General features: G+C 37.8%; 1 protein-coding gene across 5 annotated transcripts in view; it reads right to left on the reverse strand.

The window, feature by feature from the left end:
* The window catches only part of Pcdh9 (protocadherin 9), an 844,061-nt gene extending 822,682 nt beyond the window's left edge, over nt 1–21,379 (reverse strand). For all 5 annotated transcript variants that reach the window (XM_021181288.1, XM_021181287.1, XM_021181285.1 and 2 more), the window contains exons 1-2: nt 20,816–21,379; nt 16,393–19,581 (exon numbers count right to left, since the gene is read on the reverse strand). In XM_021181288.1, coding sequence (XP_021036947.1) covers nt 16,393–19,428 — 3,036 coding nt within the window. In that variant the 5' untranslated portion in view covers nt 19,429–19,581; nt 20,816–21,379. The remainder of the gene's footprint in view (nt 1–16,392; nt 19,582–20,815) is intronic.
* Nucleotides 21,380–26,184: the final 4,805 nt, after the last annotated feature.

The following is a 26,184-nucleotide window of genomic DNA, read 5'->3' on the forward strand; positions in this document are numbered from 1 at the left end:
TTAGATTTTTCGTCCAAGTTGAATTAACATCACTTTAAATGAAGCTTTATATTATAGGGGTTTTCTGAAAAATAACGACATCCATTGTTTTGTTCTGAAATCTAACACTAATGGAAGGTATTAAAATAATTACTTAATTTTTATGTATTGAAGCTTACAACAAAGCTTTCTCCAAAGTGTTGTATTTGAGTGTCACATCTCCTTGACATGCTGATGGATACACCATAAGAAAATACACGGGATCCATTGAAAAGTTCCTGAATTCATGATTCCTGTAAGATTTGCTTGCCACATCTGCATGTCCTTCCTGGTTCAAAATTGAAATGCCTGGACATTTTAAGGAAGGAATTTTCAGTGTTTTTCTTAAAACATAAAGAGGGGAACTTAGAATATAATATAATAAGTGTCTTTAGCTTTAAAAGAACCATGTAGCATGGCTGGACCTATAATTCTCCCATCATAATCAAAATTTCATAGAGATATTTATGTTCATGACCATATTTCTTTGTTATTGTAAACATTGCTTTTCTTCAGTAATCAGCTGACAATTCTAAATATTCTGTATTTTCATTCTATGTTTTTGGATGAACTTTGCTGCCTATAATATGAATGAACCTTAGTTGTTTTAGTTCTCTTAGGCTCTGTACTTATAGCTAATCAGTCAAAACTAATAATGTTTTATATATTCTTATGTCAATACTGTATACAAAAATTATCTGTTAAAATATTAAATTTATCTTCATGTCTAAAGATAGGTAAATCATGATAAAAGTAATATACTAAGAAAAACTATTACAGTACCATTTCTATTTTAAATTGATTATATTTTAGTTATTACTACATATTCCAACTGTTTGCTAAGATTTTATGTTTTTAATTGTATTTGGCTTTGTTGGGATAAAATGTAAGGCCTTGCATATACACAATAAATCACTTACTACTAAACTGTACACTTAGCCTTATACTTTCATTTTGTAATTTGTCATTTGTGATTTGGGTGGAACAAAAACAATTAGGTTTAAAATGGGAAAAAAATTAAGAAGATTACATCATGAAGATAAAGCTATTGGTTTGCTCTACATGGTGAAGGAGCAATGCATGATCATAACATCTGTGTCAATACTACATCTCTTTCACTGTCAGCAGAGACAGAGCCCTGGAATTCACTCTTGATTGAATGTTTTGGGTCCATGTTAACATAGATTTGAATAATTTGAACATCCATCAACTGATAATAGGAAAAAATAGGCCAAATGGATACTGGGTAGCATGAGGAAGCCAAGGAGTGATAGCTCCTTAAGACATGTAAAGGCCATAGTTCAATGTTTGATGATAGAGTAGAAAATTGTGGGCCTGATTATGTAATTTTTCCATCTAATTTTCAAGTCAGAAAGCAAATTCTCATAGCATCTAGTGAAATTTTAGTAAAGGAAAAGTGGATTATAGTATATACAACTGAAACCAAGTAGATATATTAATGTATAGCAACATTTTGAAGGAATGAATTTACATGTACTGAATTTAATAACTACATCTGGCTAATTTTATTTATTAATGCAACACAAAAACTGAAGTAAATAAGAAGAAGCATGTACCTGAAAACATATGAAAATGGAAAATTTGGTGATTATTGTGATCAATGTAGCAATTGGCATAGGTCTAATTACTTTTGGAAAGAGTTAATAACAGAGAGGGATACACATGTGGTTTGCCTGCCAACCTCTGTTTAGATGTACCCCCTGATTAAATTCACACTATCCTGTTCATTGGTTCTAATTTAGTTTACCAAACTGTCAATATTTTCACATTAATCAAAAATGAGGTACAAATTTTTATATAACTGCTCATACTAATTCATTTATGATTCCCAAAAAAACTTATTTATATTTCAATTAATGTATTTAATTAACAAGTGTGTTTTACATTTTATTCCTGAGCTCTGAATATTTTAACAGGTTTCAATTTTGTAGTTCATTTAATTATAGTAATTACTTGGTGATAGTTGCCTAAGCAGCCACAGAACAGTTGGAAAGATCCTTTTAGAGTTAGGCACCAGCTTGGTGGTTATCAGAGAAGTCTAATTGCAATTAAAATAGAACGTTTTCTGGCAGTGAAGGTTTTTGTTTTTTCAAATACATTTGCACAAGAATGCACAGGTGGGGACCTGTAGTTTTTCTTTTTCATAAAACAAAGATTTTCCCTCAAATGATACTATAATTGTGGAAAGACTGGCTTATATAAGGACATGCATCCTTATGTAATTTAGTGTCTTAGAAATGAATGAGTTAAAATTAACTCTATGCCTTGCCTAAACGTAAAACCCAACTGTGATACCTCCTTCTGTGATGACAGAAAAACAAAGTTTCAGGGTATGAATGTTTTCAACATTAGAATAAAACATATATAATGAAGGTCCCCTTCTTTTTAACATTTATGGTATTACACTGATTCCCTGAAATATTGCAATAAATATTCATAAGAAAATGGACTTGCCCAAATGACAACCATCTGGAGGAAAAAGCCAATTAGACAAAACATATACCAGCCAGAGTTTGATGACTATATTCCATGTCTATGTTAACTGTATGTTCTTTCAGCATCGAACCTGCTTCTGCAGAATGCTGTGATTTTAAATAGTCCCTGCCAAGATACTGTTTCAATGTCCATCTTCATTCTGTTTTAGAACGATTGTCTAATTTGACTTAGGTCACTACTCAACATTTCCAGTGTATACAATGGGTTTCATTCAACTGCTAAAACAGTAAATGGGGTAATTTTATACAGGTAAAATACTGAGGTCTTAGCTGCAACCATATTTCATGAACATCCTGGCCTGTAGAAGGAATATAGGCTTTAGGGATAAAGGAGCCCATTTCTTTCTAAATTAACTGCAGGATAAATTTAAAGCTAGTATCCCTATAATTAGAGCAATAGATCTTAGATTTTTATTGTCCCCTTGAAAGACCAGATCTCCTAGAGCTTTTTTTTTTTTTTGTAAAAAATGGGAGATATTGAAAGTATATTAAAAAAAAAAGACACCATTTAAAACTGAGACAGTACTCATCGTTACATAACGAAAATTTGTGATTAAATACACTGAAATATTTTAAGCAAAGTCATGAATCTTAAAAAAAAATCTTTTTGTGTGGCACTATTGTTAAACACAGTTCAGACTTCCTACTAAACAAATGAAAACCAAAAAGGATGTGTGTGTATGTGTATGTTTATGCATGTTTATGTGTGTATATGTGTAGATGTGCATGTATAGGTGCATATATATGTGTGTGTGTTTATATGTATATGTGTGTATATGTATGTATATGTGTATATGTGCATATATATATATATATATATATATATGTTTATGTGTGTATATGTGTGTATGCAGTTTATATTAGTAGACCACATAGCCAATCTTCATAATTCTTCTACCAAATAATTTTAAAGAGTCTAAAGAATTAGGAGACACTACTCTGAAATAAGTTTTGACAAACATGAATGAAAACATGATATAGTTTATTAAGCTACAGTAAAGGCTGAACAGTGTATACTTGTCAGATTTACATCCAGTAAGTATTAGGAAACAAAAAAATTATACTATTTTCTGAGAAGCCAAGTGAGCCTGTTTCTAGACTATATTTGTGATCATTACGTGGAATGGAATTTAAACAGTATTGCTGGAACTCTCCCCTAACGAGTGGATATTATAAGCATGGACACCATGAGTTGGACTGACTTAATTGTCATTTCGCTATGTGTAGCAAGCACAGAAATACAAATAATGCTGTATATAGTATGTATATGGGAGATAGATAGACAGGTAGCTGGATGGACAGATGGATAGATAGATGGATAGATAGATATAGATGGATAGATAGATAGATAGATAGATAGATAGATAGATAGATAGATAGATAGATAGATGATAGGAATATATCCCATGTAGTTACATTAAGAGAGTCCATGAGAATGCTATATATTTCAAATTAAACAAAGACTCCAAACCCTTAGAGTACATTTTACCATTTACAGTATGCCTTATTGAGTGTCCTTTTGACTGAGTAGTTGTGTAGGATTGAAAAGAGTTTATTGGACAACTAAAGGATCACATTCTGTAGAACTGAAAACGGCATCAGGTATATCCATGTCTATAGACACTCATGTTAATGTGAAACATGAAGTCTAAATGAAGCTGTGCTATTTCCCCATGGATTTTGGATATTATCGAACACAAGCAATAATGGTCAATAATTATTTTTATGTTTTGTTTTGTTTTAAAGTCACTTAGGAGATACTGGCTGATAAGAGATTAGAATTAAACCAAAGGCCAATCCAAAATGTCACTCAGGTGTGGTGAAAGCCAGTGACATATTAAAATTTTCATTTTCATAATCAAAGTCATAAGAAATCAATTCAAATTTGGCTATAGTAATTTCCTATATGGTTAATAAAAATAATTAGTTACAAACTTCCACTGTACTTTGCTTTGATTTTAGTCACAAATTTTAATTTCATCTTGATGCTTTTAGCTGTTAAGAAGAAGGAAACTATTTTAGCCTAGTGTATTAAAAATGGTATCTTTAGGTAAAATCCTATTGTGCTATGTTTTTATATTTTGTCATTATTAATATCTATGTCATCCACATACTCACAGACCACAAATTTGAATAGTCAGTCATTAATAACTTACTCATAGATCAAAATATATTATATTAAAATTAAAAAGTAGTAAGAGCTGTTGGACATTCGACTTCTGACATCACTTTGGCAAATTCTAGAAACATGATCCATATATTCACAGACATTTCAGCGAGTTTGCTTATGAGGTGGATGCTGTTACTTCAACAGAGATGCTTTCTAGTCTATGGAATAATTGGAAGCAAGAACCAGCAGGATTCAAATGATTCCAGCTGCGTTAAGTACTGACTGTGCAACAGATTTGGTTTTATATGTTGTTTTGTAATAGGAGTGATGTGAGAGGTGAAAATCCCCAGGTGGGGGCCGCTCCTATGGGTAATAGACAAAGAACTCCATTAATAACAAGTGCTAAGAGGAACAAGATGATTTTAAATGTGGCAGACAACTGAAACGGGTACAGGTAAAATACTAAAGGAGAAAAGGTGAAGTAATTTCACAGACAAAATAATGAGAAATAAGATCAAAGCAAAGCATTTTATGCATTGTATTCCATGTTGTTACAGATCAACTACTTATAACATCTAATTATGAAAATGATGTTAAAGGAAAAGTAGATGAATGCAAAGTCATACCTACAGGAAATTATTTAAAAATACAGTAAAAAAAAACAATTATAAGCAAAATTAAAAGAATATTCATCTGTTAAGTAAACTGGGTACCTCTGTCAGTGTGGAGCTGCTATGTAGACAAAAGAGATGGAAGACAGTCCTGGAGTGCCTGAAGAACATACTCCATAGCTGGTTGATGTTTGCAAACTTAACTTCACAATAATCTTAATAAGTATACATATGTCCATGGAACAGAGAAATCAAGGGCCTATTTCTACTGGCTAGGTGATGCAATGCTGTATTAATAATGACAACATTTTCATATAGTAGATCATCCAGTCATTTCTGCTATGACAAATATCAAATTATTTCTATGGTCTCCAATTTATTAGCTTAAAAAAATGAATTAAATAGGTCAAATCATCTCAAAGGCACATTTGAAGCTTCAGCATGTAAGAATCCTCTGAGTTCTATTAGACACTAAATTTATCTTTCTAAAATTAATATAGTAACCAGACACTGCATTAATCACTATTCAATTACTATTTTGCTTCCTTTTATAGAGCACTTGTTAGATTCTAGTGCATTTTCTACTTTACCAATGAGTGCGCTAAGAAAAACTGCATGGCACCTTTGCCTGTATCTTTTCCTACCTTTCTCAACCAGGGAACAACACAAATTCAGTGGGCATTATATTTTGGGGAAAACACTCAGTATGCATTCCATCTAAATACTGTGATAGTTAATACTGACTGCCAACCTGTTAGAATCCAGTCTCACCTTGGAGAAATACTTTCAACTAGTTTGCTTACACAGTGTGTTTTTAAATTAAGGAAATCACAAAGATTGGAATCCCAGAAGGAATAGAGTAGATGGTATGCTGACACAAGCATTCAAGTACCTCGGTCTCCAGCCTGAAGGTGTAATCTGACCAGCTGCTTCTTGTCCCTCTTGCCATACCTTTCCTATCTTGATGAGCACTGCCCTCAGACTATGAACCAATATAAACTTTTGCTTCTTGCCTTAGTTTGATCTTGTCCATATTTTGTCATATCAATGAGAAGAGGAAAAAAGAAAAGAAAAGAAAGAAAACAATACAAACGCGAAGATGCAATGAGAGGATTCCTCTTTCACCCTTCCCATCTTGGAAGCCTTGGTATATAATGTAATGGACACACCTACTGTTACATAAGAAAAAAGCAAGTTGGGCATGTCAAATAAACTTAGATGGTGGGAAATGTAAATGGCCTAAGAACGTTTGTGTCCTCTTACACAATTTTGTAGACAAAATATAAATGAAAAGTATGATACCAGGATTAAGTTTAAATTCAAAACTCTCTCAGAAGTTCTCTCAGATCCTCATCAATTCAGTTCCCTTCAGTCATCACTACTGAAAGTTCATGTAAGGGTAAAGAAATGTAAGTGAGTCACATTGACACTCTGGAGAAGTCACTACAGTTCTCCTTAACTCCTATACTGCCAATAGTAATGCTTCAGTCTGCAGAATGCCTGCATTGACCTTTGACACTAAAACCAGGTCTGTGCTTTGTACCATCTTGGCTATTTACCTGAGGTAGGCCTTTGCCAGCTGGAGAGGATGCACTGTCCTGCTAGGAGCAGACAGCCTTGCAGGAAAACTTTAAACCCTGAGGCTCATTGCTCCTAGTACTACCCAGAAGTCAATAACCCTTACCTCAAGCAAAATTGGATTGTCTAAAATAAGAGATGTCAAGTATCAAAGTGTTTTTGTCAATTATTACCTATTTAAAAAACCATCAGTGTAATGAACATATTTTTCTGTCACTGTATTTGCGAAATATCTTCCTGCCAAGACTGAAAAGAAGGCTTCAAATCATGCTAAGACACCGCAGAGATCGTCACTGATTTTATATTGCTGCAAGTTAATGTTCATACTTATTTGAATTTTGAGGCAAAAATATAGCCAATTATCACATAAACTCTATCAGCTTTTATTTAGGAAATTTGAATATGCTGGGACAAAACATTTTTAACCTAGGTACAATAAAAACAAAATATTATGCCTACTTATTAGGAAAGACATGAATGAAGAAAGGAAAATTTTAAGAGTAGTGAATGAAAAATTAACTTCAAATTGAGGGTTTGCAAAAAAAAACATGGGAGGACTCATGGACCCATGGCTCCAGCTGCATATGTAGTGGAGGATGGCCTAGTCTGACATCAATAGGAGAAGAGGTCCTTGGTCCTGTGAGGGCTCAATGACCCAGTGTAGGGGAATGCCAGGACTAGGAAGAGGGATTGGGTGGGTTGGTGAGCAGGGGTGGTGGGGGAGAGAATAAGAGGTTTTCGGAGGGAAAACCAGGGAAGGGAATAATATTTGAAATGTAAATTTAAAAATATCTAATAAAAAATGCATAGTGAGCGAAGCAAAAAATAAAAAAATAAAAATAAAAATGGAAAAAAATTAGAGGGCTTCTCTGGTATTTTGAAAAAGGAAGGGGATGTTATGAAGTTTATTAGGCACTTTATGTATACTGTCAAGATATTTACCTCTCTGGGTGCATGTGCGTTTATGTTTATATACTTATGTTTATGGTAAAGAGATCTAGAGAAACAATATAGACCATTTAAAATCAACTGAGATGCTGAGAAGCTGAAATTATGCTAAATAACACAAATGAATGTCTTCCATCTAGGGAATTGATAAGACACAGAGCAAAGAAAAGTTGTTAGCACAGGTTCATTCTCAGCTGATAGAGAGAAAAGGCCATTGTGTCTCAGGATTTCCAATGTGAAAATCAGTTCAATAACATGAATATATGACCCAGGAGGGCATCAACTCACATCTCAGAGCACACTCCATTTTGTCTCCATTTGTCACTTGTACCATCTACACAGTCTCCTGCAGAATCCTGTGTAGCTGAGTATTTGAAAGTCCTCAGCATGCAGCTGTTATCACACAGAGGCCCAGATTGGTTGTGTCCTCAGAATCCAAAAAAGCACCAGTAGTACCCTTTTTTCTCAGAGAAGATCTACTACGGAACTACTGTCAGCAGAAGACATTTCCTTTCTTTGAAAGATACAGCTTCATCTCATAATGCCTCCTGCTTCTATTTCCTCCTTATTGATGTTTGTTTAATGAGGAAATGGGGGAAGAAGTAAAAAGTTTCACTCTCTGCATTGTGATTGCTAGTCTTTTGTTTCCCAAAGTAATCATGATAAAAAGAGCCAGCCACTTTGCCATGTTCGGATTGTGAGCCTCACATGATTTACATGGAAGCAAAAAAAGAAAAAGTTTTTTAAATTAAAAGCATATTTGTAACTATTTTGAAGTACGTATGGTCATTCCCACAATTTTGAATGTAAGCACCCTAGTCTGCAACATCAAGTATTAGTGAACTGCCAGCCATTTTCTCAACACTGTCATGGAGGTAAATGTATAAAATCTATACATGCCTGGACTAAAAAATCATGGGATGGATATACAACATTTGAAAATGAGGAAGAAAGGAATTCTACAAATTGCTTGAAATATGTTTCGAGATATCAAGGGCTTTCATTTTTAATTCAGTCAGAGCTGATTCTATTCACAAATTTGAGAGTGCTTTTGTAGGAGAAGTGAAGGCCCAAATCATGGGCATCAGAGGCATCTCCAATAAAGTGCCCGCACTCCTGGATCATCTGTTCTTCAGAATCAGGAACATCAAAGAGGAAACCTGCTCACTCTAAGGCATGTCTGAGATTTTCATTCTTTTGAATATATCCAATGTGTCTGCATTTGAAAAAAAAAATGGGCAAACCTAATTCTTTAGGCTATAAATCACTCTAATGTGGAGGGAAACGTGTTAGCTGGTTGTATTACAAAGCCTTTACTTTATATTTAATAGGCACCTGCAATTCCAGCATTCTACAAAGCTCTCTACTTTGCAAATCTTTAAAACCCTACTTAATTTTCAACACTGATTTCCTGCAATCTAAGAGCTTATGAAGGGTTCACTGTGTTCATACAGATCTATACAAAATGTGTCGTCGGGGCTTCCTGGTCTGTGATGGTATTCATCTGGAGGTGAATCCCAAACTTCTATCACTGGTATGCTTATTTCCAACTAAAATAAATATTCTCAGGATGAATGCTGAAGATTAGGAAGAAAAAAAAATGTGTCTAAGTGGCTGGCAGGGAGACATGCGCAAACAGCTGCTCAGTAACAACCCTTCACACCACTACAGTGGAAGCTTAAAGAACCAAAGCCCCAGCCACCATTGCTTCTTGGAGTTCTAAAAGGGATTAGAGAGTTTCTTAATCAACTGCTGAGAGATTGAAAAAGGCTTGGAACTGGACGGTAGTAAAGATGCACATTACTGAAACGCAAAGATGGTTTGTCAGCAAAGACTATGGAAGGACATCAAACCAAAGACATTATACAAGCAAGAAAAATTGACAAAATTCCTATTCTCCCCTAGAGCCAATATAATTAGAATCCTGCACACGTTAGTGTACCTGGTGAAATTCTACATAATGATGTCCATTCAAGAACAAGTATCACACCTCTTTGCTCACATATGCTTGAATAATTTATATAGAATGAATAAGAAGCAGTCAGATGTGCTTTCTTGTCCTCCCTGGTTTCCATTATCCCTGCTGGATCCGCTTCTACCATGTCCACAGTTTACAAAGCAACACATGCTCTATAAACTACTAGTGAAGATGATCAGAAAATATTCTTATAGGTCTTACTGGCTATACATGTAAATAGATCTCTAATGCATGTGCCAGGATTCTGGCTTCTTTTGAATTACATATTATAACCTTGAAGGCTCTACTAATTCTGCCTCTACTCTTATCTATAGGAGTCACACTGATTTGGATATGTAAGTGTGAAAACTTAAAACTTAAGTTTAAAACAGTAGACTGTTATCTACTTTCTGTTATAACACTCTATTAAAAACCAGTTGTTTATCTCACATAGGAAGTTTGAATTCATGAATCTTGGCTTATAGGAAAAGGGGAGGTAAATATGAAGTTAAATGTCAATCACAGTAATATGTCTTTCAAGTTGTATGTTTCTGAAGACTGACAGCCAATCCGATTATATCAAACAAAGGCAAAAAGGCATGCATTCCTTTTTAAATGAAATGTTTGACAGTTTTAGCAGTTATCTGAACTAAGAACAGATAATATTTTAAATACTGGAGTGGATGCATCTCTTCATATACATGAGGGGATTATATTTCTACGTTATAGCAATAATTTACTTCTATAGTGTATGTTCTTCTTAAAATATTCAAGTTATTAGCATGATTACTTAAATACTCTGAGTTTTGTGAGACCACGTATCTGTATAGTAGTATTTCTTTCCTGATTTGCAGTCCCAATTTTTCACTAACAAACCTGAGATAAATAAAAGGGCTACAATGTATAGGAATTCAGATAGAGTATTATTTGAATGTTAATATTAAGAAAGAAGAATATCCACAGCATATAATTCTTAGTGACCCAATAAGCTACCATGTAACATACTACCTGAAAAACCTAAGACCATGAAGAAGGTAGCTTATACTTGCACATGCAGAAAGTCTTAGGCCTCAAGGATTTTAAGTACAAGCGTTAAACAGTCCAGAAAAGAAGCATTTTCATTGTTTTGTTCATAAATACAGAAACACTAAGCCTTTACCTCTAGCAGAGCCAAACCAGAAAAAAAAAAATCAAATCAGGATATGCAGGCCAGTGCAGTGCAAACACTTAGCCTTGGACAGATGGAACAACACAAGATTAAGCTCTTGACACTTGGTGGCAATCCAGAATCCTCTAACCATAGAACTTAAAAAATAAATAAAGCAGGGAATAAAAGTAATTGCTGAAACTAAACTTACATGGAAATAGTATCTTAAGAACCTACTCTCATCCCTTACAATCTAAAATAATGTTCCTGAAAAAAACCCATAAAACTGCCGGTTGCAATATTTGAGTTGTGATTCACAGATTTGATGTAAGTTACAATGGATGGTAAAGAAATCCCACTGTAAGCTTTAATTCTTTCATTTGAACTCAGTTATCTATTTTATGTCTTTTAATTTATGCCACGCTAACAAGAAAATTATAGCCTGCAATTAAATAATGAAGGTGTTCATACATAAAAAATAAAATGGAATATTGTTATAACTGCAACATTTCCAGGTTGGTTTTTTTTTTTCAATGCCAGGATATGAGCATTGGGTACTCTAGGCCAGTGATCCCTCTCTGCACTTTATCTACAGACTCACAAGGTCATTTTAATGAGCCAGCACCTGTTCTTTCCCAATGCGGGCATATGTGGTTAGAACCATGAGAGATGAGAAAGCACAGTTTGGGTAGTTATAAGAACATTGTAACTATAGAAATTACCTGCATGTTTATAAATATTATGTACATAATTGCACCCTAAAAAGGCTGTTTAATATAGTGGACATTTTTTCAAAAATCTATTTCCCTTAATATGACTAGGAATTAATGATACAACTTATAAGGAACCTCATCGAACTATACAGTGGGGAAAGAAACCAGAACATCAAACGTCCCAGTTAAAAGTTCAAGAGAAGTGGTTGCCAAGATTAGTGACCAACTCATTTTTACCTATGAAGTCTACATCAGTCTCCAAGGGGTTATATTTTACATCCTAAATGTGGGCCACAGCATATCACACTAACAGAAGCTATCAAGGGAGGAGGGGCATTAAAATTCACAGCTTTCAAAATTGCTTGATTTTGAGGTAGGGGTAAATTTTCCATGATATGCCATGCACAATCATGCCTGGTTGTGCATCAAAAATTCAGCAGATGAAAACATGCTTAAGTTCTTGCAGGCCACACGTTAGACTGCCTTTCCCCCCACTTCACTCTCAGTTGCAGTTTTGTCTTTCTGACAGCTCTAAATATCACCGTGTTACTGCCTTATGTGTTCCACATGTCATAATAACATTGCAGTACCGATTGTGGTGGATTCCTCAAAAATGAAAAGTAATCACAAATGTAATATAGCATCTCTAAATGATCAGGAACTGAAGCAATTCCCTTTGCGACGGTAAAAGCACACACATCCGCTTGAGTACAGCTTGTCTACACATTTCCAATGTATAAATTCTTCAATCTATACATAAATGTGCATCTGAGCAAATACTTTAAAGCATAAAACGTTCATGTCAGGATGTTTAAGCTCTGAAATGAGCATTTCATTTAGAAAATTAAATATGGCTGTTTACTCAAAACCAAACTCTGGTGGAACCTTTATAGATTGTTTGATTACTTAAAGAACTTGTCAAATGTAAATAGACCACTGTTCTTTATGTTAACATTTTCATTTATTCCCCCACCCTCCCACTGGAGAAAACAAACCACATGGGATCAAGAAAATTAATTCCCCAAACGCTGTCAACCAAGTTGGGAAACAGCAATAAACAGCTTACTGTAAAGCCTCCAGCTACAATAAAACAGCTGTCAATAAGTGGGCAAAGTGGAGATGTGAAAAAACAGGTCTGTTGGATATGATACCATGAAAAGAAAAGGAGAGCATGCCTTGTTCTAATTCACTAATGCTGAATCTCACAGAATGGTCCTTTGACGAGCGGAATGCATCCTCACATAGAAATTGTTAGCTAGGTATTTTCAAGGTCTGACCCAGTAGCAGTGGACCAGAACTAGTCTAGATAAATACCAAACTCTGTTTTAAGAGAGACTCTATTGATTTTTCAGACATAATGCCTTTGAAAATTTATATTTTTAAACTTTGTTATATCCAGGAGAGCTTTCTCTCTTCTTTCAGGCAAAACCAGAAACAACTTGATTGTGAAGCAACCAGTTGGAATTTAGAGTGTTGACATAATTTCAGTCTACAGCAGGGAAGTTTGCTTTGATTTTTACATGATCCTTTGCTTAAAACTATATAGAGGACAGTATTCATTTCTTTTCTGAAAATTTCGTGGCAGAATAAAGGATAGAAATGTTACAGTGAAATTTAAAACAGCTTAGTAAGATAGAGTCAATACAGGGATCTAATTCACAATTATCTCATGCATTACATGCAAACCCACAGGGAAAGAGAAAGTGTCAGACAAACTAGGAGTCACTACCTCACCGACCAGCTCAGGATGTAGGAACAAGATGGTGGGTGCGTTTTCATGAAGACAATATAAAGTAGTGGTACTTAAATAACCTTTTACTCAAAGGTCTTGCACTTTTCCACCCTTCAACCAGTAGCATGAAATCAAAAGGAGTCTTGTTAAAGGCAGGACTTACAAAGTAGTGGTATTTAAATTTGGTAAACTTTTATTCAAGATTCTTCCACTTTACACAGCTCAACAAGCACCACAAGTGCTAAAGGAGTCCATTTAAGGCAGCCATGCCCATTTACTAAAAAAAAAAAAAAAAAAAAACCTTCACATATCATGTATTAGATAGTACATCTGTGTGATTAAAATTTGGAGTAATAAAATTTACATTTTCAGTGTTGTAAACTACAGGAGTTGAATCTCCTGTAATAAAATAAGGGTTACTATTGAAACAGAGGAGTTAAACAAGAAAAAAAATCCACGTATTTGTTCTTGTTTAACAGAAACATCTTCCAGAGTTATCATAGAGTTCAGTGAGTACAATTTTAGGAAGCTATATATAATTTGTCTTTCATTTTTAGAAAACACCCTGTCACTCCAACATTGTGTCTATGCCTCTGTCCACTGCCATCACCTCTCTAATGATTTCCAAGATTTATTTCCTCCAAAGTGACTACTATATTTTTAGTTTTTTTGTTATGAAAGCCTCTAAAAGACATAAAGATTACCTTTTCAATAGCTATTTTCCATGGGAGTTAGTTACAGGTAACTTTCAACCTTAGAATGTGTACAAGAAAGCTACAAAATGCCTCATGATCAAAAGGTGGGTCTGAAACATACCATAGATTCAGTTTGTGAGTTCCTCATCATCCTGTCAGTAAGACTATGTCATATATAAACAAATGTCTTTATGATAAACCAAGCTTCCTCAGAAGATGCTTTCAAAAACTGCTGAAACACATCTGACTAGCATTTGTGTCCTTGTGTCATATTTAAGTTCAATAACTATGGAAAAAATTTAAAAGATTTCGGCTTAGACCTTGCTGGCAATTCCCATACACTGAGGTGAAAGGTTTGATCATATGCGAAGGTAGACAAGTAACTCTCCTTGGGAAACCGATTTTATATCTCACAGAAAACACTTCTGTTTATACTAGTTCTTTTCAAGGAATGATATAAAAGCACACCACATCATTCTTCATTGATACAGAAACTTCCTCACTAAGTCCACTTAGTTTCAGCGGTTATTTTTCTTGCCATAATAAACTATTAAACAACTTTAAAAAAAAAAATCTTGTTTATGCTTGGACAATTTCCAAGTCATAAAAACACTCTCTTCTCAAACGATAAGATTAGCCTGAAACTGAGCTATCCTTCGGACTTCCACTTCCAACTAAAAGATTTCTCTAGGACTTCAAAACTGTTAGGTTCTTTCAGGTTGTGTATCTCAGGTTTACTCAGATGTTCTGCAACAATGCTCTGTGTACTTAATTGCTCTGTGTACAAAAGGAGATCTTACATTCATAATAATAAGAATTATACTTAATATTCTTAGGGTACTGTGTGATTGACTAATAAAAATCATTTTTTACACCTTATTGTCATGAAGTCTCAAAGTCATTACAGAGCAGCTACAGGATTTACAAGGGGAAACAGTTTCTGTAAGATACACTACTCTATCACAACTTCACAAAACAAAACAACAACAACAAAAAACCTTTTTGATTTCCCAAAGACTCACCAAGACAATTCTGTTAATTTTGCTTTACCTGTTTTTGTTTTTTGTTTTTTTTTTTTTGATATTCATGTTTTTAATTGGTTAGCAAGGTGGTGTATGGGCCACCAACAGAGATGGACTCCTAATAACAGAGAGTGGCTTCCAAAATCCTAGAAACTTGATGTGCTGAGAGCAACTCACTAAAGAGCAAACAAATGAACTTAAATGCTAGTGGCTCCAGAGGAACTATCATTAAATAAAAGGTATCTTTGCCTGTACTACCAGCTTGATCCTTCCCTCCCCCATCTTCCCAGCTACTGCAGGATTGGCACCTGGCCAGCACAGGGGACATGATACCCTAGTGCCATCTACAGGCTATTATCGACATTCAAATTTTGTGGCAACAGAGAAGCACCAAAGAAATAAATTAGACAGGACTGCATTTAAATCTTTATTAACAAGGAATTATTAGACCTAAGAAAAACTAATTCTGGATTTGGTTGAAATATGAGGTTTCTCAGCCTCTTAATCCCTCTTCATATGGCATCTTTCACAGTTTAAAATGAGTTATGACAGATCACTTATGCATTACTAAGATGAGAAAGTATTTACAATGGAATCCTTCTTTTCTGTATAAATTAGTAATATTAGAGAGAAAGCATTCCCCTTGTATTTTCTTCTTTTCTTTTCATATATGACCATTATGGACACTGAAAATCGTTCTAAGAAAGCTCCAGCCTTACTATATTACAATAAAATAACTTGAAATCAAGGAGTAGTCTTTCTATATGGCTTAGATGCAATCAATCAATAATCATGTGCTTCACAGCTGATGTACACTTAATATCCTACTCGCTCTTTTTTTACTGTGTTAAAAAAAAGTAATAAAAAAAAAAACCTTAACCCCTTTAGTGACCACAGCTCCAGCATGAGAGAGAGATGTCAGACCTTCAAGTGTCATTTAAACTTGATACTTGAAGGTGACTTTTTAGATCAAAAGGTAATGTGAAAAATCTTGAAGTCAGTAATTTGGAAGCCCCAGGAGCAGAATTGGGCAAATCAGGATGGGTTTTCTTCTTGAGCAAACATTATCTCGGGACATTTTGGAATAATTTCCTCTTTTCATCTTTTGCCATTTGAAGGAAACTGGGAGGTTAAATAATTCTCAGAACTCAGAAATTTCAAAGCTGTTCTAAAAATTCTTGACTGAGCCCCAGAGGAATTTTAAAAAGGGGTCAAGTTTTTTTTTTTTTCCCTCTTCATAACTAAGCTAAAGTTAGACCAAAACAATACACACACTGGCACGTTAATACTGGTTGACTGGGCACTTGTATGCAGTACTTATAGACCAGTAAAAGTGCTCGTTTACCTGTCTGGTGTGTAAGGGGCCCTTTGTCTTGAAGCCTCCTTGGGAGCTGCACTCTGAGGCACTGAAGTGATCTGAACTAGTGGAGGAGCGTTTGGAAAGAGTGTCGCAGCCCCCAACAAAGGTGTTGTCCAACGGGAGCTCTTGAATGACGTGGTGCTTTTTCACGGAAACTGGAGTGTCAGGTTTGAGATGAAAAGCAGGCTGAGGAGAGGCAGATTTGTAGTGCTTGGCCAGGTCAGGGCTGTTAGGCTTGAAGGTTGTTGGAGGGGCTGGGCCCCAGTCAAATCTTCCTATACTCTGTTCCTCCAGCTCGGCAGGCAGGCTTATGGTCCCATTGATAGGTTCATGAACTGCATCATCCGGTTTGGACTCTTCGATAGTAACAAAGTTCAAAAGAGAACTCTTGGGCGACTTTCTTTTCTTCCGTTTCTTTTTCTTATTTTGTTTATTCTCCTGGTTTGGGGACATCCATTCAGCCCCTTGTTTGCTCCTCTGAGCGGCCTTGAACCTTGATGCATGGCGACAGCGCACCAGCACTGTGACAAAGATCACAACGATGACCACCATGGCCCCAGCAACGATGGCAATCATGATGGTGAGATAGTCCTCGTTCTGATAAGGTTGACCACTATCTCCTATGTTCCTGTCCAGCGGGGTCTCCATAGTCCTACGGATCAAGTCATATATGTATGAGGTGTTTCCAGCAGTGTCGTTCACATAAAGAAATACCAGCACAAGAGTGTGCAAAGCCTTAGGGTACCCCAGGTCACTTATGTTGACCACAAGACGGTGCAGGCCCACATCAGTAGGTGCTGGCTTCTCTTCTAAGGTGATATTGCCTGTTACTGGATCAATCCGAAATAATCCCTTGTTGTTCCCGCTCACTATGGTATACTTGAGTTCTGCATTCATTCCGGTGTCAATATCAACCGCAAACACTTCAGCAACCACAGAACCGGGAATGGCTGAGAGGGGCACCAACTTAAAGGAGGTGTTGGATGGTGGAGAAATGACAACTGGACTATTGTCATTGACATCCATGACATTGATAGTTACTTTTGCAGTAGAGGACCGTGGTGGCTGTCCTCCATCGGTGGCTTTGACGTCAAACGTGTAGGAACTCTGCTGCTCTCTATCAAAGGAGACATTGGACTTTATGACTCCCGAATAGGGATCCAACACAAAATTTTCATTGTCATTTAGAATGGAAAGAGTCACAGCTTTATTCTCTCCAGCGTCTTCATCTGTCACTGTGATTACCCCCACAGTACTATACTTTGGCAGATTCTCAGACACAAAAAACTGAAAGTGATTGTGAGTAAACTTGGGGCTATTGTCATTCTCATCCAGAACAGTAACTATCACTGCTGCTTGGCTCTGGAGGGGAGGGGTCCCATTGTCCCTGGCAGTTACTGTAAAAATGAACCGCTCTTGTTCCTCCCTGTTAAAGACTCTGGAGGCTGTCAAAACTCCTGTCTTTCTGTCCAGATCAAAGAAGGAGGCATTCGGTCCTAGCTGATAAACAATGTCTGCATTTTTCCCACTGTCTTCATCTGTAGCACTAATAGTTGTTAAGTATAACCCACGTCGGTTGTTTTCGGAAACTGACAGCTCAATTACAGGCTGGTTGAAAATTGGTGGGTTGTCATTTTCATCCTCAAGCTTAACCCTTACTAGGGCAGTCTGATTCAAACTGGGCTTCCCCGAATCAGAGGCAACGATTTTAAAGCTGAATTCTTTGGTGCCCTCATAGTCCAGCAAAGAAGAGGTCTCTAGCAGATACTGGTTGTCATATACTGCCTTCAGATGAAATGGGACCTCTCTTTCAATAAAACAGATCACTTTGCCATTCACATCTGTGTCCTTATCTGAAACTGTAATGAGGGCAATCTTTGTATTGACAGGGTCTTTCTCAGAGAGATACACTGTGCCATTGATGGGACTTATAATGTACCTGAGGTCTATGTTCGGAGGGTTATCATTTACATCTGTGACATTGATGGTCACGGTGGCTCTGGCAGGAGTGGAGCTGCCATCACTAGCCAGCACTGTCACTTTGTGAATGGCTGTCTCTTCCCTATCTAAAGACCTCTGAACTGTTATCAGCCCAGTTGTGTTATTTAAAGCAAAGAGTCTTTTGGTTGCAGGGGCGACCTGGGCACCAAAAATATACCGGATTTCAGCATTACTGCCTATGTCTGCATCAGTGGCATGGAGCTGAATGACAGAGGTCCCCACAGGAGCATTCTCTGGAATATGCACTTCTACTTGACCCTCCTTAAACACTGGCCTGTTGTCATTGACATCACTTACTGTGACCTGGAGAATGGCTGTGCTGGATTTCTGTGGCGTGCCCCCATCCTCCACTTTGATTTTCATCACATAGGTATCTTTTTGTTCTCTATCCAAGTTCTGCTGAACAATCAATTGCGGCCACTTTTCTCCCTCCGGAGTTTCCACGATATCCAGTCCAAAAACACTCTGTCCATTTAGTAATTCATAATGCTGTACCCCATTGAAGCCCGTGTCAGGGTCTGTGGCTGATGGGATTGGAAAGCGGCTGTTGATCAAAGTGTTCTCTGGGATGGAAATATTGATGACAGGAGATGGAAACATGGGGGCATTATCATTGGTATCCTTGACAATGATCTTGATTTTGATCAGCCTGAAAAAGTCATTGGGGAGGATGACCACTTCAAGTTCAAAGAAGCACTCGTTCTCCTCAGCGTAAGAAGCTCCGGCGCAGAGTTTCTCTCTGTCTATTCTGTTGGAGGTTGTGAAAATCTCCCCAGTGCTACTCGATACTTTCACCAGAGGGGCATCCCCAGCTTTCGAAACCAGTCTGTAGACAAGGCTGGCACTGGTCCCCGTGGCAGCATTGATGTGAGAAATATTCAGATCCTTTGGTATATTTCCTATGGGCACATTTTCAGGCAATTCCTCTCTAATAGTGTAAATAAGTTCTTGAGCTATTGCGGAATCCAGCCTTAAACAGGCAATCAGAGCAGCCAACAGGTAAAAATCCCTCAGGTCCATGATAATGTCTTTATGTTCTTTTCCTGGATTTTAGAGTTTAAAGGTTCCCACTGAGGAGTGATGCACGAATTGCAAGAGGACGTGTGCATGGACTGGAGGAGGAGGAGGAGGAGGAGGAGGCATTACATCTCATCTCTTATGTGGAGACAGCCACTGTCAACACAATTGTACAGACAATATTATTCTTCAGTAAATGAAAGCACAGTCACCAAAACATCGAAGCTCACTCTCCCTGCATATTAGTAAACATGGCAGTTTGCTCTGCCACAGTTTGCAAGTTAACTCTGTGGCCACATCACTGAATATCCCCTGCTTGTTGCATTTGCCCAGAGAAAATGAAATTCATCTACTTTTGAATTAAGTACAGCAGCAGCTATTTTTACCTGGAATCCCCCCACCCCCACACTGTTTTGTTTTGTTTTTTTATAACACTGTTTAATTCAAAGCGTGCATTCTTATTTTGCTTTCCCCTACCCCCCCATTTAACCCTCCTCCTGTTCTCTAGCCCACCTCCCCTAGTTGTTTGCCATGGAAAGAGCTCAAGTATTTAGCTATGATTGCTGCCAACTGCTTTGTCACATGTTAGATATGATGTGTTTTCTTCTCTGCCACACTGAGTCATCTCCTCCTCTCAAAAGACTGCTTTTCCTTCCTCCCAGTTCTTCAAACTGTCTCATAATCCAACCCTCCTGGAAAATGAGCATTCGGACATGCTGCTGCAGCCGCAGCAACAGCAGTAGTCACTGGCCACTACGGTTTCTCATTGCCTCAAAGCACAAAACCAAGACTTGACATTTCTTCCTCAGAGGGTGCTCTTCTTTCTCCATATTTCCACATTGCCCCCGTTGAGATAAATAAACACATTAAAACTTTTTAAAAAACGTATCCTAATAGACAATTGCTTATCACAGAGGTGGACCAGCATGCCGGGATGGAAGTGAAACACAGCCAACATTCCTATGTAACATCACGGTATTTTTTTCTATTGAGCATAAAAGAACAAAAATGCAGTTTCTTAATCCGGTGTCTCATTAGAATATTAGTAACATTTGCTACACATAAATACCGCAACCCGGTAACACACGTAGGAGAACTTCCGCTCAGATGCCCCTCTAACTGCAGTTTAAATGGGTGCAAGGCTCCAGTCAGCTACCCACCGGAGTAAAACTGGTCAGTTCCCAGGCTCTAATCTTATCTGCATTAGGCTACACAGTAGCTGATGCCCGCGATTAGTTCCAGCTGAGTGGTGCAGGTGGGGATGCAGATACAACCCAGTAGGCGAGCTCTGCCCTAGCCAGCTACCCAATTACAAACACCTCTCATCTACACCGAGGACACAACTAAAGACGGCATTTCGAATTGTTAATACGAGAAACTTTACACTTACATTAGTTGCCTCAACCTTGCCCCTTTCCCGGTAGGCTGCAGTTAAGAAGGATTTGCTCCAACACATAGAAAGCCATGCATCTGGTAGCACCAGTTTGGGGAGAATTCAGAAGCAGCAAAACGTTTCCTCCTTGTAAAATGTGTGGCTTCGGGCTGGCAAATTAGCAACTCCCGAGAACAAATTCACAGATTTGTCGTTAGTCATTCTCTCCACATTTCCTCGCTTTTACCCACTGGGTCTGGGCTCTTCTGGTATTTAACGCACACCACATCCAATTGCACTTCTTCAGCTCCGGAGTGTATCCCACCGCATCCAGCCTACCATTTGCATCCGATGGCAATACTGCTGAAGTCTCTAACTTCTAGTAGGAAACGTCAGAGTTGGGTGATGGTGATTTTCTGGATGTTTTCCCGGGGTGCCAATTGCCCGGCAAATTCTTAATCCGTGAGTCCTTTCGCGCTTAAGAGACTGAGGCTCTCCTTCCTACCTCGCGTACTCTTCGTTTTCCCCTTCTCTTCTGCCCCCCTCTCCTTCTCCCTCTCCTCTCTCTCCTCTCTCTGAACTGAATTTCTTGATATAACTCTCAATAAGCCCAGAGGGAGGGCGTGACGGCCGAGGCCCCACCCCCGGGTCCTGATTGGCCAGCATCTTGCAGTGCGGGAGGCTGCAGAGGGCTGCGGGAGGGGGCGCGGAACAAGGCGCTGACTGTCTTCAGCCTCCCCCTCCCCAGCGCCCCTCGGCAGCCGCGAAAACCTGGAGGAACGATCCCGGTCCCGGGAGAGCTGTTTTCAGGACGCGCACTGAGCATGCCCGGCAGGGGCCAGCACCCAGGGTGGCTCGGGAGCTCTCGAGCTCTTACCCAGCTTGCCGCGGCGGAGCCAGGGCGGTGCGGTTGCACCGGAGCGAAACCCGGGAACCTAGATTCTCGCCACCGGGTGGTGAGGGTCATTGAGGCCGCTCTTCTCTTGATGCATTTCTGTCTGCAAAGTGGAAAGGGCTAAATTGCAGAGATGGCTGAGACTCGCAGCCACCCCTCAGTGAGGAGTTTTGGCCAGCAAATCCTGGAGCGCATTAAACCATTAAACCGGCTCTGTGCCGGGTGCTGCAAATTGAGGCATTTGCTGGCAGGGACATTCGAAGGAAGGGCGAGGAGGGCGGAGAGCTAAAGATAGGGCAGTAGATATTTGAGTCTCGGTGGAAAATGGAAAGAAAATTAATCTGAGCTTTTACTGCGTGCAGGGTCACTGAAAGTGCCTGGGGAAAAGGTACGTTGTAGCTGGGGTCCATGGGCGCAGCCACGGACAGTTTGCTGAGCAAGAAGTCTCCTTTCCTGGGATCTGATCGGAGCTTTGGCGCCCGGTCGTGGCAGTCTCTGTCGTTCCTCTTTGCCTCGCAGGGAACCCGGAAAACCTAGCTCACTGGAACCAAGGCTTCATCCGAGCCTGCTGTCAGCTCACCTACGTGCGAACTTTGCTTCCGACTGGCTGGAAGGAATCCCAAGCAGCTGTTAGCCAAGCTGCAAAGCTCCTTTCCCCCTCTCCACTTACTGCTGGACACATTTTCCTGCCAGGCATGGCCCTGACTTCAGCTCTGTAGCACATCCGCACAATCGTGTTTCTCATTTTTATACCAGGGCTGGATGGGATACTTCAAAAAAGGTCATCCTGATTTCTGTCATATTCCCTCAAAGCCTCACTCATCTTTAAAAACCAGTAAGTTAGGAAGGTTTGGCAGCACCGGTGCCAGACAGGTGCCTGAATAAAGTTTGAAATAAAACCCTATTAGTTAAGCAACAAATCCCCACCTGAATGGTAATATAAAGGTTATCTGAGGTCGTAAGGCATGGTTGACTTTTGCTAACTTGGAGGAAGAATACAGGGCATTTATTCTAAACCTTGTGCTTCTTACACTATGTGTAATGGCTTTAAATTCGGGCTTTTTAATTTGTGAGAATCACACGTTTGTGACTACTGATATATATATTTTTAAAGCATGAACATTTAATTTTTGATAACCAAGTTAAAAGTAAAAACAAATCACAAATCAAGCCTTCCAACTCTCTAGTGTGTAATCTGATATTTAACTGTCTTATTTGGCATCACATTTTTTCTCATATAAAAACGTAATTCCCATTTAATATTAAAACTTTTCCTTAGGTGCATCCTCACAGTAAAAGTTCAATGTCTAAAAGTTCACCGTGCAATCTTTCAACCTCTTGTGCGGTAAGACATTTTTTCTTATAGGCAATATGTTGATGGTGCTTGCACTCAGTCAAAAGGTAATAAATTAACATTTAATGTGATTAGGATGAACAAGGTTTAAGGGAAAGAAGACCCCTATGTGTCCAGATGTCAAGAGGACAAAACCAACGTCCTAAAACAACTCTAGTGGATTAGAGGTTGATTTTTTTAATTGCACTGTGGTGAATGATCTTGTGCCATTCACAAAACTGAAGCGAATGTAGCATGTTCTTATGCTTGCATATTCGCTGTGAACTGTTCTGATGCCGTCAATATCAACAACAGCACAGTTGGTTCCATGGACAATGCAATTATATTTTAATCACACCACAGTCATTTCAAAGTCAGGGAGTGGCAGCCCACAGCTTAACAAAAATTATTTAACCTCGTTAATAACCAACGGGTGTTACTCTCTGTGAAGAGATGACTTTATTTGCTGGGTAAGGCCGTTATTTACCCCATGCTTGAAAAACGAAATCTTAATAGGAACCAGGATGAAGGCTAAGGGAGAAGATACAAATCCCAGCATGAGACGCAGGACCTCAAGACTTCAATGAATAAAAACCTCAGGTCAAAGCCCCAGAATGGGGAGTCTGGGCATCCTTTTCTAAGGAAAGTGACTAAGACAGAGAAATAGAGCTCTTGTATCAGGACACTGTGTCTCATGTTTATGTAAGATACCTAAATTACAGAGATTCCTTCACCATAGTTTCTTAACAACCTAATGTAGATTGTGCAGACTTATCTCCTTTATTCTATTTCAGCTGTTCAACTTTATAATGAGAAATATTATTTTGTTAATAATCCTAGAAGAAAATTACACGTTAAATAGCCCTTTGCTATTTAACTTGAAGTTCTTGCCTCAAATACAACATACTTTGTTATATGATTCCAAGTACAGATCAATACACTATAATGTTTAAAAATTAAGTAAATGGATATTAATTAGGATAACGTTTTAATTTTAGTGTGAACTATATGTTGTTTTATGCTATATTTTATTTCATATTTTGAAGCATTTAAATATATTATGTTGTCATCTAGTTTGCTATGTGTAAATAGTGTAGTGTAGTGTGTGTGTGTGTTTATGTGTGTGTGTGTGTGTGTATACATGCATCCAACTAGATCTCTTTAATTAATGCTCATTCACAATTGGCAATGCATATTTCTACAGCCAGGAATTATGATGCTGTCACCCTTGCTATCTGATTAGTACTTCAAGAGTTAGTACCATCTGGGCAAAACTATAAGAGACATACTGTTCACTCCTGGCTATCTAGGTCATGGGATAGTTACAAAGCTAAGTCAACCCTGGCCATTTAACTTAAGCCTCAAATGCCTTCAGATCCACATAGAAATCGATATGGAGTCCTGGAATGGTTTCACGTTCCCCATGTTCAACATCGTTCTATTTATATATTAAACAATAATTTCCATGCAATGGCATATAATAACCTGAATTATTAAGGAGTCGAGTTTAATTGGATTCTCGTGTATGACTTCCTAGTTATCACACAGCATTGTTAAAATTACATTTCATATGGAGATTATTCCTGCATGTTACATTTTATATAAAAGACATAGGCTCTAATGTTGAAAAATGATCAAATGCCCTCCTCGAGGATTTCAGGACCAGAATAACACAACTTCTACAGTGCACTGAAGGTGAAAAATTAAGTAAAAATATGTCCTGCTCTACACTTGTAAATATAATCCAGAGGGGGTGCTGCATCTAACAGACAGCGCATAGATCACGGGCCTGTGATGTCACAGCAGTATCTCTCTACCATTTCACAACAGTTCTAGGCTTTTGCACTGTGCTTCGGGAGGAATGATGTGTTAAAGACGTTGTTAAGGGCGGTGTGCATTACTACTCGTGAGAAAATGACAATACAGAATTTTAACACTACAAGAAGAAATTAGCACCTTCCGAAGTCTGTGCAAACTGAAGAAGTACAGTGGGTTCTGGGTTAATTCCTTTGCTTTCTTAGTGACTGTCAGCTCTTCTTTTTGAGTATCTTTATTCTCCTTTACTTCTTCTTTTTTTTTTTTTTTTCATTTTTTAAGGCAACCTAACGCAGGTAATCAAATCATCATGGAACCCCAGTGACACCTTTCATTCTCCTTGAATGACTGATCTAAATTTAAAACAGTTTGCTATATTTTCGTGACTGACACAGATTATATGTGTCAGATCTGTGCCTTTAACGTTATTACAATGTAAACTGACACGTTTAAGAGCCACTCTTCTGTCATGACTACTACGTAAATTAAAAAAAAATATTGAATTCTCAAATTTTCTAATGAATTATAAAAGAGTTTAATTTTATGTCGACAGTTCTTTCACAGTACACGTTTTCACCTGTATGGCTAAGGTATCTTGTGGTGATTTAGGACGGTATAGAATTTGATTTAAATGGTAATATACTTATGCAATATTTCAAATTAAATAACTTCTCTAAAGCTATGTAACTTTAAGTACAATATAGGCAGCTTCTCCTTGATTCTGTTGGATAAAGCTAGATTAAAATTGTTAGATTAAAACACTGAGTATTATCCTTCGATTTATAGTGATATGAATAATGTGCAATGATATGAATAAATGTGCATGCTACTTGGAATAACTCTATTGATACATAAAGATGGAGACATTAGTAAACATTTCAACTACAATAGCATTTGCCAAGATCTAGTTAGGAAAATTTGTCTATTAAGGCATTCAAAACTTGATAGAACAACTTTCCCTTTCATTAATAAGCATATATTGTTGAAAATAAAGTTTCATTTCCTCTGGGCCAGCAATGTTGGATGATCTTTCTTATCCATCTCCTCCTTTCTTATTCTTTTCATGTTTCCAGACTTTATTTTAAAAACTCTCCTCACATGATTTTCCTCTGGAGGCCCAGTTTGTTACATAAGGTGCACACAAATAGACTTACTCACGTAGCACTGGGTGGATGAGCCTCGTTTTCATCTTATCGTTTCTCAGAACCAAATTTCAAAGAAGGTTTTCTGCTAGCTGCATTAGGGTGAGTCAGGATAACCTTACATTTTGTTGGCTGCTGCAGGCCTGACTTATTTCCACATCCCACTGCAACAGTGTCCTGGGGATGAACCTGGCCTGCCTTC

Source organism: Mus caroli, chromosome 14, assembly GCF_900094665.2.
Source record: "Mus caroli chromosome 14, CAROLI_EIJ_v1.1, whole genome shotgun sequence".
In the NCBI taxonomy this organism is placed as follows: Eukaryota; Metazoa; Chordata; class Mammalia; order Rodentia; family Muridae; genus Mus; species Mus caroli.